Below are 17,864 nucleotides of genomic sequence, written 5' to 3' on the forward strand. Positions count from 1 at the left end.
CATGTGTTTTTTCACTTAATTGTCCCACCTGAGTGAGGTCAAGTGATTACTCCTGTTATATAGAAGACAGAACTGAGATTCAGAGCAGATGACTTACTTGTCCAAGGCTACAGAACAAGTAGAGAAGCTGGCTTGAATCTAGGATGCTTGTCTTTAAATCCAGTACTTCACTGACAAAACCATGCAGCCAACTAGGACCCATCAGCTGGGAAGGGAGGGATAGGTGACAAGGTGGAATGAGGGCTGGCCCGGATTCTCACAGGAGGCTGGAAAGAACATTACATAGTCCATTGGTGAGATAGGCTTTTTAGATCCCCTGAGGTTATGCATGTCTGTCATTCTGAAGTGAGAGGTAAGGGCATAACTACAGAATAAGCCATGTGGTTGGATCCAGGAAAATTAAGAGAAACAAAATGAAGAACAAGATGGAAAATTTATCAGGTTGTTTTGAGCTAAGTAAGCAACCAAAGAATGAGCAGGATAGCCCTTTCATGTGGTGTGTTGTGAGGCTGGCCTCAAAGTTCCTTGAGAAAGTTTGAAATGCCTTGCCGGGCTGCACACTTGTCTCTAAACCCCACATAGTCATTAGCTCCATACACAGACACATCTGTTTTGCAGCTTATTTGTGTATCCATTCACTGCAGATGTGTTTTAAGCACCTACCGTACATGAGACCCTACAGATGTTCTCCCAAATTAATTAAATAGACATATTCAATGCTGCAGGCATTGTGTGTGTGCTCAAGCATAGTTGTGTCCACAGTAGGGAAGATTCTACCATGCAGGCTTGTGCAGCCAGAGTCAGAAGAGATCTGGGAGATGGCTGAGTCCCTTGCTTCTCAAAGTGCAGCCCGTGACCCAGAAGCTTGGGCATCATCACTCTGGAACTTGATGGAAATGCAGAATCTCAGGCCCACATCCCAGATCTATTGAATCAGAACCTGCACTTTTAACAAAAGCCCCAGATGATTCCTATGCACATTAAAACTTGAGAAGCACTCATCTATTTGTTCCAAGTTTATGCCTGAATCCTTCACTATAACCTTTTTCCTCTGCAGCATCTGTTGACATCAGACCTTCATTGAGTTTGGGCAAAGAAACTGGGCAACATACTTGTTTTCCAGTCTCTTGGCAGATTTCTGTTAATGATCTCCAGCCTCCGCCTGTTGTGGGACACTGAGCTTTCCAAGGTTTCATTTAAGCTGTTCTTGTGATTAAACCTTAATTCTAGAAGCAAATCTCCTTGACCACATTCCATCAGAAAAATTAAACAAGAATTGCACTAAACAGAAAGAAGCTTTTTGCTTGAGGAGGAAGGGAACAGCAGGGGGCATGGGGTGGTGGATGGGCCAGAGGGTTCTGGTGCACTTGGTGGGCAGCCATGGGGATCGGAGGACCCCTGGTGACTGGCTTCTCCACATGGATGGACAAGAGGAGGCATCTGTTACACCCTGGGTGGCTCTCCCGTCACTGGTTGGGGACTGCTCTGAGTGTGCATTGTCAAGTATAATGTAATGACAGTTACAAGTGCCTGAGAAATTAGTTTAAGTAGAAATCAGACAACTGACTGAGAGATTTGTATTCCAGAAGCACAGGCTTGGGCTTCCTAGAGGCAGACGGAAAGCTCTGCAGCCAATTTCCCTTGTGTCTGTGGGCAGGTCACTTAACCTGAATAGGCCACCTTTATAATTTAGAAAGTGGGAGTGCCCAGGCAGGGAGGTGGGGTGGCAGAACCATCTGGAAAGCCATTACTTGATCCATACTGGGGTCTTTGGCCATGGGCTGGACGTGCCAGTCAGTATGGAGGGAACAAAAGTAGAAAAGATGGAGAAGCATGCCTGAAGCCAGAAGGCTCCCAGCTGCTTCCTGCAGAGGAAGAGACAGCGAGAGGGCACAGCCTTCCTGTGGGCAGGCCCACCTGTCTCCCCTGCTGAGGTTCAAGCAGGCAGTGGCCAACAGGTGTGCTGGGAAGGGGAGCGAGCAGAGTGGTGCCTCAGAGGGCACTCATGTCCTGTGTCCTGGGCTCTCCTGTGACCCCGCAGGCTCGGTTTTCCGGGACGAGTTTGATCTGGCCATTCTCCAGCTGCAGGAAAACAACCGCCTGGAAATCCTGAAGCGCAAGTGGTGGGAAGGGGGAAAGTGCCCCAAAGAGGAAGATCACAGAGCTAAAGGTATGGACATGCAGGGCCTTCCTCCTGTGAACGAGAGGACCAAGTTTGCTTGTTTCTTGTGTCCAGATTTCAGGAAGCGACTTCTAGGACACAGAGAAAATAAGTCTGGGAAGACACCGAGGAGGGCTAGGCTGGGGCTGGCTGATCAGTCCTATCCCAAGGTCCCCTACCTCCAGCTCATAAGTGCTGGAGGCTCGGCCTCCACTGTGTTCCCTGACTCCACCCCTCTCATCCCAGCGTCCAGGCTTCTGCCTGTTCCCCCTTTCCCAGCCTGGCATCTCCACAGTGGATTCTCCACTCCAATCAGAGTGGTTCTTTTTTAACATGCAAATCAGATTGCTGCATTCCTCTGCACGAACCTTCCAGTGGCTTCCGATCTCACTCAAAATGAAATTCAAGCTTTCCATAGCCTCTCCATCTTTCCTTCCTGCTCCCCAAGTCTCTGCCCTTGCTTCCACCCCAGGACAGGCTCATGTTTCCTGCCCAGCCTCCTGGAGGAGGCCTCCCTCTGAAAGGTCTTCTCTCCACTCCTACCCTCACCCCATTTTCTCTTTTCAGATCTCATCACTACCTTATACATGTTTTTATGTGTTTCTTTGTTTATTTTCCACCTCCTCCACTAGAATGTAGGTTTCACGAGGCCAGGGTTCATCTTCTTCACAGGGCTGTCCACAGGCCCCAAACCATGGAGAGTTTACTGAATGAATGAATGATTTTAAATTGGGTTGAATAGCAAGCAGTCAAATGACTAGTGTATTAAGGGCTGGGGAGGGTCCCTGAGCATCCGGTATTTTCTGTAAGGAACACATATCCTGGTTTGCCTAGGACATTCCTGATGACATCTGTTGTACATCATTTAATGCTTGTTAATAATATTTAGATAACTTTTGTTCTTGAGGTATTCTAGTTTGAACAATAAATCATGTGGTCACCCAGTATCTACTGCAGCCTTGCTAAAATATGCATCAGATTTACCTGTGTGTGCTCTCCCCTTGGAAGGCAGCTGAGGATTAAAATGAACGATAGCATGTGCTTGCCTTTCTGCTCAGCATGAATGATTATCCCTGATGAGACAGTGAATGAGCGACCATGTGTTTCTAACTGTCTATACGTGGATCTCTATCTGGCAAGGCAAGGTCTCAAGAATATGGATCTAGGGGCAAGTCATTTGCAATGTAAAGGAAACACTGCCCTTAAAACAACCTAGTGAGAACACACAGTCCTTGGCTCTTCTTTCCACAAAAGGCCAGAGCTGCCCATAGGGAAGGCAGTAGCTACTAGTAGATCCAGGGCATGGGCAGGTGTCATTTGAATACCAGCTGCACTAGTTGCTAGTCTGTGAGTTTAGTTAAGCACATTAGTTAACACTGATGAGTCCTCATTTCTTTCTTTCTTTTTTAAAAATATATATTTAGTTGTTGATAGACCTTTATTTTATATATATAGCTTAGAACCGAACCCAGCGCCTCACACATGCCAGGCAAGTGCTCTACCACTGAGCTATAACTCCTGCCCCCAGTCTTCGTTTCTATATCTGTGAAATAAACGCAGTAACCAGCTACAGGGCTGTAGTGAAGGTGGAGTGAAATAGCAGGTAGCTTAGCTATTTTTCAAACAGAAAAGTCCCTGTGTTTTTGTTAATCAGGTGAAATGTAAGTTTGAAGTCAAAATTAATTTCATTCATAGAAAAATAAAATCATCATTTTTGCAGTTGTTGGCTCTGGAAATTCTTCTCCATTCTGCAGAGGTTCAAGAAGACTGGTCTGACAGTAGGGTTCAGGGTGGAAGAAGAAGGGAGACAGTGGGATCAAGCCCCCAGGAAAGATGGAAAGCCATGAACAGGAGGCCTCTGTCTGCTGCTCATGGGGACCAAATGTTCCCTGGCATGGAGAACTGAACATGTGAAGAGGGATAATCAACAGGGGAAGGCATCCTGCCTAGGTCCCAGTGTTCAAAAGATGACTGGGCCCATCAACCAGTGTTGGCTTGCCTCTCTGCAGCCATCCTTTGGAGCAAGGGGTCAAGCTGTATTAATAAGAGGCAGTGTCCAAGCGTGGGTTTGTCTGGGAGAGGCTGTGCAAATTACCATGAAAGCCAGGCCATGGGTTGCCAGTCCAGCTGCAGCAGCTAAGGCCAGTGTCACCCAGTGGCCCTATTTTTGCCATGGTTGGGAGTCCAGACTTTACTTGGAGAGGTTCAAAGCCTTCTTGGACTTGTGAAATTCCGCATGACGTCCTCCAGGCCAAGCAAGAAGCAGGTGCTATTACTTCTCTCTGGCAAATTAGCCATCAGGCTCACTATGGTGTATAACTCATTACTCAAGAGACTTGGAAAAACAGGACCAGAATGACCCTAAAAATCTCTTCCTTGAAGTTTTGAAATGGCCACCAGGAATCAAGCCCCAGGAACGTTTATTCTCTTGTGTCTTGACGAGAACAGAGAGCTGTGGTTTTAATTTGCTTTCCACAGAAGCTCCTAGGTGATCTTTCTTTTTTATAATTTGAATCAGTTGACTTTCGAATGTGCCTAAAGGAATGAGTCTAATATGGAACAGGCAGAGAGAGATGAGGGTGAAGGGAAGGAGAAAGGGATCTTTTTTTTTTCAGAGACCTCTGAAATTCACAGTGCCTAAAGGCACTTTAGTTTCAATTAAAAGTACCAGACAACACGCTGATGCCTAACATAATTCTTTTCTGCTTTGTTATCCTAATAAAATGTAAGAAATTTAAAAGAAAATGAACTGGTGCTTACCCTACCTCTAATCCTACACTACAGCTTGAACATCACTGCCAAATTCCAAAGAAGAATCCTAACATTGGGATGCTGCCACCCATCCTGAGCCTTCTTGCCAGGTCTTACTTGGCTCTGATAAGAGCCACCACAACCCTCCCTTCATCTCCCCATCTTATTTTCCCTGCCGATAGCTTGGTGACCATGTACCTTCATACAACCAACCGAAAATGCAATAGCAGATCCTGTGGAAGACTAGAGATTACAAAAAGGAGCAGGCTCCGTTCCAAGCTGTTCCATTTGCTTCTACCTTGTCTTTTCAAAACAACACTTGTTTTATTTATTTATTTTCTCACCCAGCTCCTATAAAAAGAAATATTGCTAGCCACTCACAGATGCCGACGTCCCAATTCACGGAGATTGGATTACTGAAGGCTTTGCAGAACAATTGTTAGACAAAAAGGTGGTTGGTGAACTCCAAGGAAATTAAATGCCATTATCTTGAAAAAAATACAAACTCACAATCAGGCTTCAAAGGAACATAAATACACCACCAGGCTGTGAAAACCAGGGTTCCCTTTCAAGAATGGAAAGGAGGCCGGTGGCATTAACTCACAGAATCCTTAGAGAACAGGAAGTTTGCTGTCTGGCACGGTGGGAGCGAAGGCATGAGACATCTCAGCTAGAGTGGGGGCGGGTGATGGGGAAAGGGGGAGTCTGGGGACCTTTCCCTCTCTCTTTCTTCTTAGGGGCCCTGCGTGGCTATACGGCTTCTCTGGTTTCTCTGGAGAGTGCCAAGGCTGGAAACCGGAATGTGGGAGTTTGATAGTGTCTCAGAAAGATGCTGCAGAGGAAGCCTGTCCTTAATCAAATCAGATTGATTGCTGAGAGTCGGAGAAACTCCAGAAACGCTGCCAGAAAGCTTGATCGGAAACAGGCAAATGGCGGCCCAGAGACTCTGAGACACAGGAGGGCAGCGATTATAAAGATGACAGCCCACCTTTGTCTGTAAACTGAGCCAAGAGGAAGTCAACAAATCATCGACTGAAACATTTTATGTAACGTTCTACAGGATAGAAAGGGGCTTTATAGGCTGAACTTGAAGCTCATACATAGAACCCTCACCCCTTGTCACTCTGGAGTTTCCCAGGAATTAATGCAGTCCTCAGGATACCAGCTTGAGTTCTGTGATCACACCCATGCATCCAGAGTGGATGCAGAGTGCCAGGGAGACTCAATGTGGCATGAGGACCGAGGGCCTCTCTGGCTTCAGTGTGGACTTGGGCGTTTCTGTGTGACAACCATGGGCAAGCTTGGGCAACCTCCCTGACTTCTTTACACCTTGGTTTCCTCATTAAGAAAATGAGGGTAAAAGCAGTGCTCATGTCCCAGGGCAGAGGTAAAACAGCATGGGAACCTTGCTCATGGTAAACACAAAGGTGAGCTTCACTTTTATAAGGATCATAAGCATTAGAATCAGATTTGTATAGAATTCACATCTTAACTAGGAAAACTTAGGTAACTTAAGTTCTCTGAGTTTCCTTTAGAGTGTTTTTAATAACTGAATGAGATAACAGTGTTTTTAAAAATAAGATACTTGAGCTTGTATTCTGACAAATTGTAAAGTGCCTCTCCAGTAACTTGTGTTTTGATAAGTTGCAAAATTTATCAAATACCTCTCCTGTTCCTCTTCTATTTTGTGGTCCCTTTCCCTATTTTTTTCCCATCACTCTCTCCAGAATCTGGTAAGTCTAGGCAATAGACGTCACTGTGAATGCAAGAAGCAAGTGCAAGCCTACTGTTTGACAATCCTCAGTAGCACCAATGTGATGGGTCATGTTGCATTTTCTGGGAAGGTCATATAGGTCACTTTACACAGGGGCATGTGAAGGTGCAGTAAAGTTTGTACAGATGGGACCATTTGACATATCTGCAAGGAAGTAGGTGAATGCGGCTCTGAGAAAATGTTTGAAAGCCATATGGACCCAGGAACCCATGTCCAATGCTCTTGTTATAGAGACATTACACAGAGCTTCAGCACCCAGGATGGCGCCCAGCTCATGGAATATCCTTGATAAAGATGTGTTGGCTGATGTCAAAGAGCAAATGTACTGTCCCTTGTCTAGATCAGGACATGAGTCTGTCCACCCCCTGCACACCTGGATTCTCTGCACACCTGGATTCTCTGCACGTGCCTGCATGGCTCTGTGGCCTCTTGCTCTTTGCCTCTGGGATATGACCCCCTACCTCCCACCACATTTTTGTTCAAAAGGAGCTTCCCCTCTCAGTCAGATGACCACAGTGCTACCTGGAGTTCTGTGGGGGTTTTAAGGGCTAAGACAGAGTGTACCTGAGTTCAAAGGGTGGTTTGAAAAAAATGACAGCAAGTCAGTTGGTGGCAATTTGAATTTCTCTGAATTGTATTCTCTCCCTTCTGCCATTCCATCTCTAGTTCTAGAGACAGTGACAGGGATGCATTTGTATTTGCAAACTATTGTTTGTATTTGTGGGCAATTTGCGAGTGACACCAAAGTTAGTATTTAACCAACCTAGGGTTTGCAAGGCGAGTTTGATTCTTTTTCAGCCTGATTGTGGGGCATAGGAGACTCAAGCGTCAGGAGAAAATCCCAGTTTTCAAGCCATCTGTCTGGATGGCTTGTGTGTGGTTCCATCTGAAGAAAGGAAAGGATGAGTCGACTCTATGGCTTCCCGGTCCCTCTTACAGGTGCCCAGGCATCTGTGAGTGCAGAAAGGGCCTGGCAGGCTGGGGGAGCCCACATGGCCCCCTCTGATGAATGGCTGCATGCTGTGGCAGGTGCTTGACTTCTGGGAGGGTGGCTGATGACAGTGTTAAATGGAGCTGCCGCACTCTCCCAACGCTCCCTTCCCGCTCCCCGCTCCATCTGTTTCTCAGCTCTCGCTCTGCCAGCGCTCTATTCTTGCTTCCACTTTCCAATAACTTCCTAAAGGCACGAATGGAATAGAAGCCTTACTCCTAGGAGGAGGCCAGTCAGAAATTGGCACACTGGAGCCTACACCCATGATTAATATGCAGGCCCTGAAAGGCAGGAAACTGGGAAAGAAAGACAAGGGGACTTTGCAGTGACTCATGGTTCCTACCAGCATCCTGTTGAAACCTTAGCTCCTGCAAGAAGTTTGCTCTGGTCAGATCAGAGTTATCCCAGAACAGGTCACAGGTCTGTTTATGACACTCCCCCACTTCCACCCAATACAGAAGGTCCGTGTCATAGACCACGTCAATGTTCAGTTCCCTTTTAGCCCGAGGCATAGTACAGTATGAGCCATCTGCCTCTGTGGCCAGGAGAAGCCCTCAGTGAGAACTGTCGCATTTTACTATTATCTCAAACAAAACTTAATTAGGCAATGAATACATATCCCTGTGTGGATGGAGGTTTTTGGTATTACAGGCCTCTTCATCTGGAATCTAACCTTTTTTTTTTTTTCGTTAATTCTTTCAACAACCACTGATTGAGCTCTTCATAAGTCCTGTGATTGGGGACTGCAGATTGAACATGGCATTGTTCTTCCCTCAAAGAACTCACAGTCTAATGAAAAACCCAAGGATATAAACTGAAAACTAATTTTTACACATGATCGGAATGAGGCACAATGAATTATTAGTGAAACACAAAAGCAGTGTAACTAAGTTAGATGAGAAATGCACTGGGAGGAGTGGCCCTGGTGTAAGACTTCAAGGAAAGGCTGAGGTTGGCCAGGTGAGTGTCTGGGGAATGGGGTGGATGCCAGGCAGCCATGCTAACAGGAGCGGAGGAACAGTGATAATGGCTATGGCAAATGGTTGTACTACAATATTAGATGATTCTCGCGTCAGTCAGATTCTACATTTCAGGAAGATCACTGAGGCAACTATGTGGAGGGTAAAGTTGAAGAGGAGACAAGTCTGAGCCTCTTGCAATCACCTGAATAAGAAAGAGGTGGTGGGCATCTGAAGGAGGGAAGTGGTAGGAGGGGTGGGGAGAAGGTAAGAAGTTGAAACTTATACAGGAGAGGAAAACAGCAGGGCTTGGTAATAACTTGGTGCACGGAGGAGAGGCCAGAGACCAAATGCTGGAAGAGGAGAGAATGTTCCCATAGCAAGGAAAAGAGGTCAGTTGGTAAGACTGGAAGAGAGCAGCAGCAATGGCTTCATGAAGGGAAAGTGTTTGACAGTGTCAAGTTCTAAGAGAGGTTGCATGAGATCAGGTCTGGCAAATTTCCAAGAAGTTAGAAACTAAGTGGTGAGGGTGGTTTTAATGGTGCAAGGCAGAATTGCATGGGGTGAGCAACAAATGAGAAGAACAAAAGTCAATTCAGTACGGAATCATCTGCTCTTTCAGATACTGCAGACAGAGCCTAGAGCCTAAAAGCTTTTCTGGTGTCCAAAATTATATTTGAGGACTGAACAAAATGATTGGCTTCCAAATGCAGGAAAAAAACCTGCAAAATTAAATTAAGACATGTTTAATTAAATATCTCCAAAACGGAACATTGTTTCAACTTCATTAATTTTTAAATTTAATATTCATAAAAACTGCGTCACATTTAGAAATAATTTTTGATTTAGATTTTCTCATTTTGCAAATATCCTCTTGTATGCATGGTGATTGCTGAGAAATCACAGCCAATTGTGAATTAACTGTTACTTGCCCCTCAGTAATATTGGAAGCAAAAATTTTTAATGTATTTCACGCAAGATGTGAGGACATTTCCTTCTACTGCTTTTTATATGAGATGGGATCTTCAAATAGGTTTTAGAGCTTTTAGAATGTCTCAAAATAATGCTGCTATAGAGATCTCTTTTAAAAAGTTTGGCCAGGGCCGAAAGGAAAGGGAAGGTCTTTGAATAGATAGAATTGGAAGGGTCAGGAGGATCTTTTTTCTTTAAGGAGGGAGAAACATAAATGGTAAAGAGCTAGTAGGGAGGAGAAGCTTGAAGAGGACTCAGGTAGTGACTAATAAGAGGCTGGGGACACAGCTAGAGCATAGGTAGCAGAATGAGAACCAGAGAAGAAATACCCACTTCCAGAAACAAGAGGAAGGGGAAGCCGTTTGAGGGGGCTCTAGTCCTTTCTCCTTTCTCAGGCAGAACTAACCCCAAATGATGGGGGCAGTCCTAGAATATCCTAACGGCCACCTGGTGACCATTTTTAGTATCACTGTTGTCACTTCCTCCTCACTGGGCATCTCCTTCCAGCCTCCCTCCTCAGGGGCTGGCTGGAGAAACTAGTTTATCCAGGATGCACAGAACAGATCCCAAATGCCCCAATTCTCACAATCCCCAAACTGTGGGCCTAAGGAGCACCTGACTACAAACCCCAGCCAGACCCTTTTAAGTATGCATTCCACCTTCAGTTTTCCTTTTTGTCCCCCATTCACGTGGATCCTGATGCATCCACAATCAACAGTCTTGCCTAAGTGGCCCTACGTGAAGGAGGCAGATGTTCAAAGGACCCAAAGCATCTTCCTGCTGGATGGATCTCCGTTTTTGCCTATTCAAATTAGAAGTTCCTTCATTCACACGGTTTCACAAGAGTTGACTGGTCTGTTTGATGCATTCATCATGTAAGCTCTGGGAACTATTGGAAGCAGATTCTCAATGTAGGCAGAGACTGCTACCATGCTGAGTTATTTCAAAATAGCAACCGACACCCACTTGAGGCTTTGTGGGAGGTAACCCAAGACATCTTGAAATGGCCAGGTAGGGCTATTTTCCCAGCTGATTTCTGTTCCTTAACAGTGGCTCATCCTATAGGGTTTTGTGGAGCTGGCTCACCCTGACAATGACATAGCTCTGTGTGTGTGATGACTGAACAAGCATTAGAATGTGCAAGCATTTCCAAAGAGCAGAACATGTAAGCTATCATCTTGGCATTTTCATGGATAAAAGTTCCCTTTTGATTTATGATTATAGCCCCTGTTGAATGAAGGTTTCATTGTTTTATGATGGACTCCCCCTTAAATTTAGGTTTCTCTGATGCCAAAGAAAGCAGTTAGTTACATAGTTAAACTTGATGTTTGACACTGTGGAAATGAAATGGTCACATATGTGTTGAATATATTCTATAGGTCAGGCATCATACTAGGCAATGAGGATACAGCTAGGCTTTAAGGAACCTAAAAACTTGTACAATTCTTCCAAAGAGACCAATTTGCAATTAATTATAGGCCTTCCTGGCTAGAAAAGAGTCACCTGTGAAACTCGTATTAAGGTACATATTCCTGGGGTCCATCTCCAGAGATACCGATTCAGTAGATCTGGGGTAAAGACTAAGAATCTCTGTGTTTAACAAGCTAATACAGGCAGTCTTGATAGCAACCAGGTTTGGAATGACTTAGTCCTATGGAATAAAAACTTTTACTTTCCAAAGAAGTATTTTAGTAACATGTTGAGCATCTCTTATCTGAAATGTTTGGGACTAGAAGTGTTTCAGATTTTGGATTGAGCATCCCTAATCTGAAAATCTGAAATTTGAAATAATCCAAGATCAGAAACTCTGTAAACATCACATTGGTGCCCAAAATGTTTCAGATTTCAGATTTTTAGATTAGGGATGATTAATCAGTAACATGCTGACACTGGTAAACAAGTTTTTCCTATCCATGATTTAGTCAGAACAGTTGCTTTTATATAACACAGACACAGTGTTAAGAGGATTGATTAAAATTTACATGAAACTTCTAGAATTTATGTGTAGTTTGGTGTCGTGTTGCTATAAGCTAAATTAAATTCAGCATGTGCCCTCCTTTTAGGATGATCTTCACCACCCAGCCCAGACCATCTTCTGTAGCTTTTCCAGTCTCCTTCATTTGAAACTGGATCTCCCTCCCCCATTTTACTGCACCTACACTACATTAGTATTAAAACAAACAGTTAGCTCTCTTCCAGCAATGTGTGTCGAAGATGTCTGCAAGACTCAAATTCTCATTGTTCATATAATTTACCATTGTTGGTAGGGTGATTATCTTTCTACTCTTTTACATTCATTTTTTCTTCTTGTCATTTTCTTATAGGCCTGGGAATGGAGAATATTGGTGGAATCTTCGTGGTTCTTATTTGTGGCTTAATCGTGGCCATTTTTATGGCTATGTTGGAGTTTTTATGGACTCTCAGACACTCAGAAGCAACCGAGGTAAACTTCCAAAGTTGTATGACCTACAGTGCTGGCAATGCGGTCAAGTTCCCAGGCTCATGCACATATTTCAGACAGTAGCTGTGAAATCCCCTAGGAGGGTGCAGGCTACCATGCAATGAAAAGAATTCCAGGCCCCCTGTGGGAAATCTGAGTTCGTGCTTTATCACTTCCTAATTGTACAGCCTCGGGAAAGGTACTAACTAACCTCTCTGGGCTTCACATTCTTCTTTGAAACAGCTGAGGACATAAATATGTGAAAAATGTTTCATGAACAACGAAAGAGTTTCATGGACAAAAACCCTTATAGAACTATAGTTTAAGATGTAGTGTGTGTGTGTGTGTGTGTGTGTGTGTGTGACAGAGAGAGAGAAAGAGAGAGAGCGCTAATTAATGGAAAATATGACCTCAGTCCTTCCATTTTAAATATGGTTTGCCTTACAGGTAAAAAAAACCCTTAGAGATATAACAACTTACAGGAACCAAGAATTATATCTTCCTTCTTGGGGATTTTGAATAAATGAAATTTTCCAGAGTGGCTTAGAGTCTGGGTTAATATAAACTTCACACTGAAGGAAAAGTCTGAGAAGATTTGGTCTATTCTTCCCTTGCACCCCAGAGAAGGTGCAAAAATTCTTGCATGTTAATTGCATTATGAGATTTTATTTAATTTTTTTTAAGTTCACTAATCTCTACCTCAAGGTTTAAACTCTGGATCATTCCCAAATCCCCTTCCCTAGTTGATGCTGGAAAAATATCTCATGACTGTACGGCCAGCACCCTGGAAGTCCACAGAGTCCCGCCACAAGTGGGCCCTGGACACAATACTTCCTGCCAGTCCTTTTACTTTTCTGAGCTCTGCCTCTTTCCCATCCTCACATAGACCCTCCATGACATCACCCATTCCTCACAGTCTCTGTTCCTGCATGCACAGAGATTAGTTTTACTCCCCACCTCACTGAGAAATTAAGACTAGCCACAAGTTAAAATCCTTACCTAAAAATGCACCCACAACCTTGTTAATCCTGTGGCTACAGCAGATGTCTCAGTGTTCATGTCTCTACCTTTATCCTACCATTTCTACTCTCAGATTAACCTCTGTCTTCCCTATAATTTTTTTCTGTCTTCTCTCTCTAAAAATCCATAACTATGCTCTAGTTAACCCATATTTTTAAAATAAGAGTAACATTACTCTTGCTCTTACTTTGTCCCTCTCTTCTTCCAAACCAACCAGGTCTGATGATAATCTGTTTCTATTTCCTCACCTCCCATTTGGTCCTCAATATAGGTCAGCCTGGCTTTTCTCCATCGTTGCGTTAAAAGGCTATTGATAAAAGTTCTGACCTCTTTTAGCAAAGGATGACACCAAAGAGAAGCCATGGGGCCTTACTGGACTGCATGCAGTGTGCCTGTTGATCATGTGGACAGCTCCTCCCAGAATCTCTCTTTGCATGGCCCCCAGCTTTTTTGTTCTCCTTATGGTCCTCTCTTCAGCTCTACTCTCTCCCTTTTCTCACTCCTTAAGTGGAGGAGGTACTGATTCCATAAGACCTAATTCAGGTGATTCCTTCTCCTCCCGCCTCCCTTTGTCTAGTAGAGCTGATCATTTCTGCTCCTTCCCAGCACCATTGTAACTTACATGCAACGTTGCAATGACTAGTCACTCAACTGCCTCCAGTAAGGATTATGTCTTTCATTTCTACTGCAGAGGATAGTGCTTGACCACTAGTAGAGAGTAAATACATGTGGTTATATTCTTGTCACACATGATGGATTAGGTAGGTGGTGTTTACTGTTGTTAATAGTTATTAGAAGCACAGAGAGGTAAAGTGATTTGCCAAGAGTCTTTGTTATTTACTAAAAATGGTGGGTTTAGAATTCAGGTCTAAAGTCCTAATGTAAGCCATATTTCACTAGGTGACACTGTCTATAGTTGTTTCATGTTTGGTTTTTCTCCCAAGAGCTCACCCATGGTCTAGACATACATTGAAAAATTCAGCGAGAATGAGAGTTCTCTTGATGGCTAAGATGAGAGCCGGGGCTACGTTGGCTATTTGGCTGTGGTAGAACAACCATTCCATTGACAGAACTGGGAGAGAAAGCGTGGAAGAACAGACGCTGCTTCTCCCATCATGGTCCATCCAGAAAAGTCTCCTTAGAGAGAACTCAATAGAGCATGCATGGGCTTTAGAGTTAGATAGGTTGAAGCTCAAATTCTCAGTTATTTATTAGCAGTTTTTGTCAGATATGTTAACTTTTCAGAATCTCCATTTGCACATCTGTGAGATGGATAAACTAATAACACTAGTAGTACAGGCGCACAATTCTTCATCCACAATTCTCAAACCCAGAAAGCTTGGAAAGTTCTAAGTTCTTTATAAGTTTGATGCAAATGTATTCAGTGACAAAACTTTACTAATGTTTGTGGTCTTTATCACACTCAGTGTGAGCATACATACATTTTGCTCCAGAAATATTAATGAGCTTGAAAACAGAATCTGCCTGAGACCCACTGGATGTGATACATAATATATTGTTTATACCTTATATTATCTTCCTAAAATTCAAATATCCTGAATTATGCATCACAGCTGGAGTCAAGCATTTTGTGTCAGGAGACTGTGGACCTGTAGTAGTAGCACTTGCTCTCATTTTAGCTATTATCAGAATGCATCTTCTCCAGCCAAAACCAGTTGGTTAAAGGAAATGAGAATCTTTGGCCTGAAGACAGAAAGTTATGGAGGCCTGGCAGTTTTTTCAAATATTTGAGAGACTGAGGTGTAGAGGGGTCTTCACTGGGATTCAAAGTCCAAATTAAGCTAGGATCAGTGGATGAAAATGTCAGGAGTAGAAATTAACTCAGTAGAAGGAAGCAGCAGTTAATACAAATGTGCAAAAATCTTTCCCAAGATGGTGACATCATTGTCTTTGAATATGTTCAAAGATTAGACAAGCAGCTGACAAAACTATTGAACACTTTTAGACTTTCAATGGGGCTGGGAGTGAGATTATGGATTGCAAGACCTTCGTGTAATTTTCATACCTAAAATTATACGATTTGGTGAGCCCTATCCCTTCATCCCATCCTGCGGGGTTTATCCTGAGGGGCTGGCTGTGTCTTCGCTGTCTCTTCCAGGTGTCCGTCTGCCAGGAGATGGTGACCGAGCTGCGAAGCATCATCCTGTGTCAGGACAGTATCCACCCCCGCCGGCGGCGAGCTGGGGTCCCACAGCCCCGGCCCCCCATCCCGGAGGAGCGCCGGCCCAGGGGCACCGTGACGCTCAGCAATGGCAAGCTGTGCGGGGCTGGGGAGCCCGACCAGCTGGCGCAGAGACTAGCCCAGGAGGCCGCCCTGGTGGCCCGCGGCTGCACACACATCCGCGTCTGCCCCGAGTGCCGCCGCTTCCAAGGCCTGCGGGCGCGGCCGTCGCCTGCGCGCAGCGAGGAGAGCCTGGAGTGGGAGAAGACCACCAACAGCAGCGAGCCCGAGTAGCCCCAGCGGCCGCAGGACAAGGAGCCAGGAGAGGAGGCCGGAGGGCTGGGCAGGAGCTGCTGTCCGCCGCGAGCCAGGACTTGTACAGCGTCAATACTTCCCTCCGGATTGGGGATCCTGTCACTTTACAAAACGGTCAAAGAGCCTGTCGCCCCAGCCAGACACGGACAGCGCCTGGTTGGGAGCGGTCCACCCAGAGACATTACACCCAAGTGGCAAAGGAATGCGCTCCCTGGTGGGCACAAGGACCCACCTTCCCCCAGTGGGTCTTTCTCTCCTGCCCAAACAACATAGAGTCTGGGTGGGGGACCTTGCCTGGACCAGTCCAACGAATTGATGAAATCATCAGTTGAATTTCCCCCTAAGAAGGGGCCATTGTACCCTGGATCTAATTCTTACAGAAAACAAAAACAGAAACAAAAATTAAACTCAACAGGGAAGATTTTTTTTTTCTTCTGAATTTGTATATTTTTGTTAATGCTCCTTTCCTCCCTCCTTTTCTTTTGTCGTCTTTTCAATTCTGTTCATTTGCTTTGTGTTGTTTGGAGGGGGAGGCTGGTTAGGAAATGGAAGTCTAAATCATCCCTATTCCCTTTTCCTGGATTTTAGGATGTGAAGTTGCCAGTGCATCAGATTTCCTTCCGGTGCTGAACTCCCAGTCCTTGTGGGGGTTGGGGGCCTAAAGGAGTGTGGGAGAAGGATCTGAAGAAGAACCAGGGGGGCAAGTCTCCACTGAAAGTCCATTAAAGCAGTTTTTTAAATGCCAAAAAGCAATTAACCCATAGTTCACTCAGAGAGACCTTAAAATGCCTGGGATTTCAAGGGTTAATCTGTTTTTTTTTTCTTTCCTCTTTATTTTCCTGACTTTTGCTATTATTGTGTTGGGTTTGGTCTTTTGGGAATGTGGTGTCTAAAGACAGACAGGGGAGGGAGGAAAACAGAGTGCATAGTGTCCTGGGGCCTTGTGAAAGGAGCAGAGAGGGTAGATATAATTTTCCCATACCATGGCCTTGGCTTCTATTGTAGTGCGCTACTTACAGAGGAGGAAGGACAGGCTGCCCTATTGGTATGGTGCATACTTTATCATAACTGCATCTCTTTTTAACCAAACTCAGTAGCTGCCTATGATGCCCCATCCCCAAGGCTATGAAGGATTTGGTGATTTCTTGTTACTAGATTTGAAACCTGAGTGCAAATGTGTGTGTGTGTGTGTGTCTGTGTGTGTTGTGTGTGTGTGTGCACGCGCGTGTGCGCGTGTGCACGCCCACACTTATTAAATGGAAAGACCTTAAGCAATCAAGAATTTACTGGGTTCCTGAGAAAGGTATGGAGTTTCTTAGGCAATCACAGGCTGGGAACCTCAAATTCTTGAATCCTAACCTCAGCTTGGGCAGTAGCCTCCCTTGTGTGACTTTAAGCTAAAGTATTTAACTTCTCCTGCATCCACAGAATCAGATTATTGATGCCTTCCTGGTTACGAGGTGACTGCTAGTCAGTGCTCCACTTGGGAGAAGTTTGCGGGGTCCAGAGCACACCTGTGATGGGAGGAGTGAGGCCTCCCAGCAGCTGCTTGACCTTGGTTTGGGCGTCACCAATTGGGAGTTTCGTGCAGAGAGTTGTCATTTTCTGATGGAAAACAAATTCTATGCAATTTCTGATTGTAAACTTAGAAAATTCAGAGGGAGAGAGAAATAAACAGTTGCTACCACCACCTCCACCTCCACCACCGCTGCCACCTTGAATCAAGTTGTCCTCACGTTGCTTCTGTTCTGAATGTACTAAAATAAAGACGTTTTTTGGAGATGACGAGCTGAATTCCATGTTTTTGCCATTTGGGTAGGTCCCCATCCTCTTTGTGTTGGGACAGCTAGAGCTGCCCTCCTGGGGGCCAAATGGTACCCTAATTATTCCCATGCAGGATGCTGGTTTTGCCCTAAGCTGATCTCTTCTCTCATGAATTTGAATCCCTTCTCTTTTTCTCTTTTTTAACCATCCCATGACAGCAAGCTGTGCAGGACACTGAGTATTTTTTTGAACCTTGCCACAAGCCTTGTGGAGACATAGATTTTGAGGGAAGGGCACCCAATGGCCAATGGCCAGCAGATTCCCATGGTGCCATACTGTTCCAACCCCACGGTTCCATCCCATGCTTCTGACACGTGGTCCCTCCAGTCAGATCACATTTGGGGTGGGAAGGGTTGTTTTTCTAAAAACTTGTTTTTATGAGTAGGATATCTTGATCAATAGCAAACTTTTTTTAATGGATTAGTGAAATAAATGTCCCCATGCATCATTTATAAAGTGTGTTTTCCTTCACCGT

At 44.7% G+C, this 17,864-nt stretch overlaps 1 protein-coding gene across 1 annotated transcript in view; it reads left to right on the plus strand.

Moving 5' to 3' along the window:
* The window catches only part of Grik4 (glutamate ionotropic receptor kainate type subunit 4), a 410,759-nt gene extending 393,409 nt beyond the window's left edge, over positions 1-17,350 (plus strand). Inside the window, 4 exon segments of the mRNA XM_078047176.1 lie at positions 2,042-2,170; positions 11,933-12,051; positions 15,188-15,416; positions 15,419-17,350. Coding sequence (XP_077903302.1) covers positions 2,042-2,170; positions 11,933-12,051; positions 15,188-15,416; positions 15,419-15,897 — 956 coding nt within the window. The 3' untranslated portion in view covers positions 15,898-17,350.
* The last annotated feature ends 514 nt before the right edge of the window (positions 17,351-17,864 follow it).

Source organism: Ictidomys tridecemlineatus, chromosome 4 (assembly GCF_052094955.1).
Source record: "Ictidomys tridecemlineatus isolate mIctTri1 chromosome 4, mIctTri1.hap1, whole genome shotgun sequence".
NCBI lineage: Eukaryota > Metazoa > Chordata > Mammalia > Rodentia > Sciuridae > Ictidomys > Ictidomys tridecemlineatus.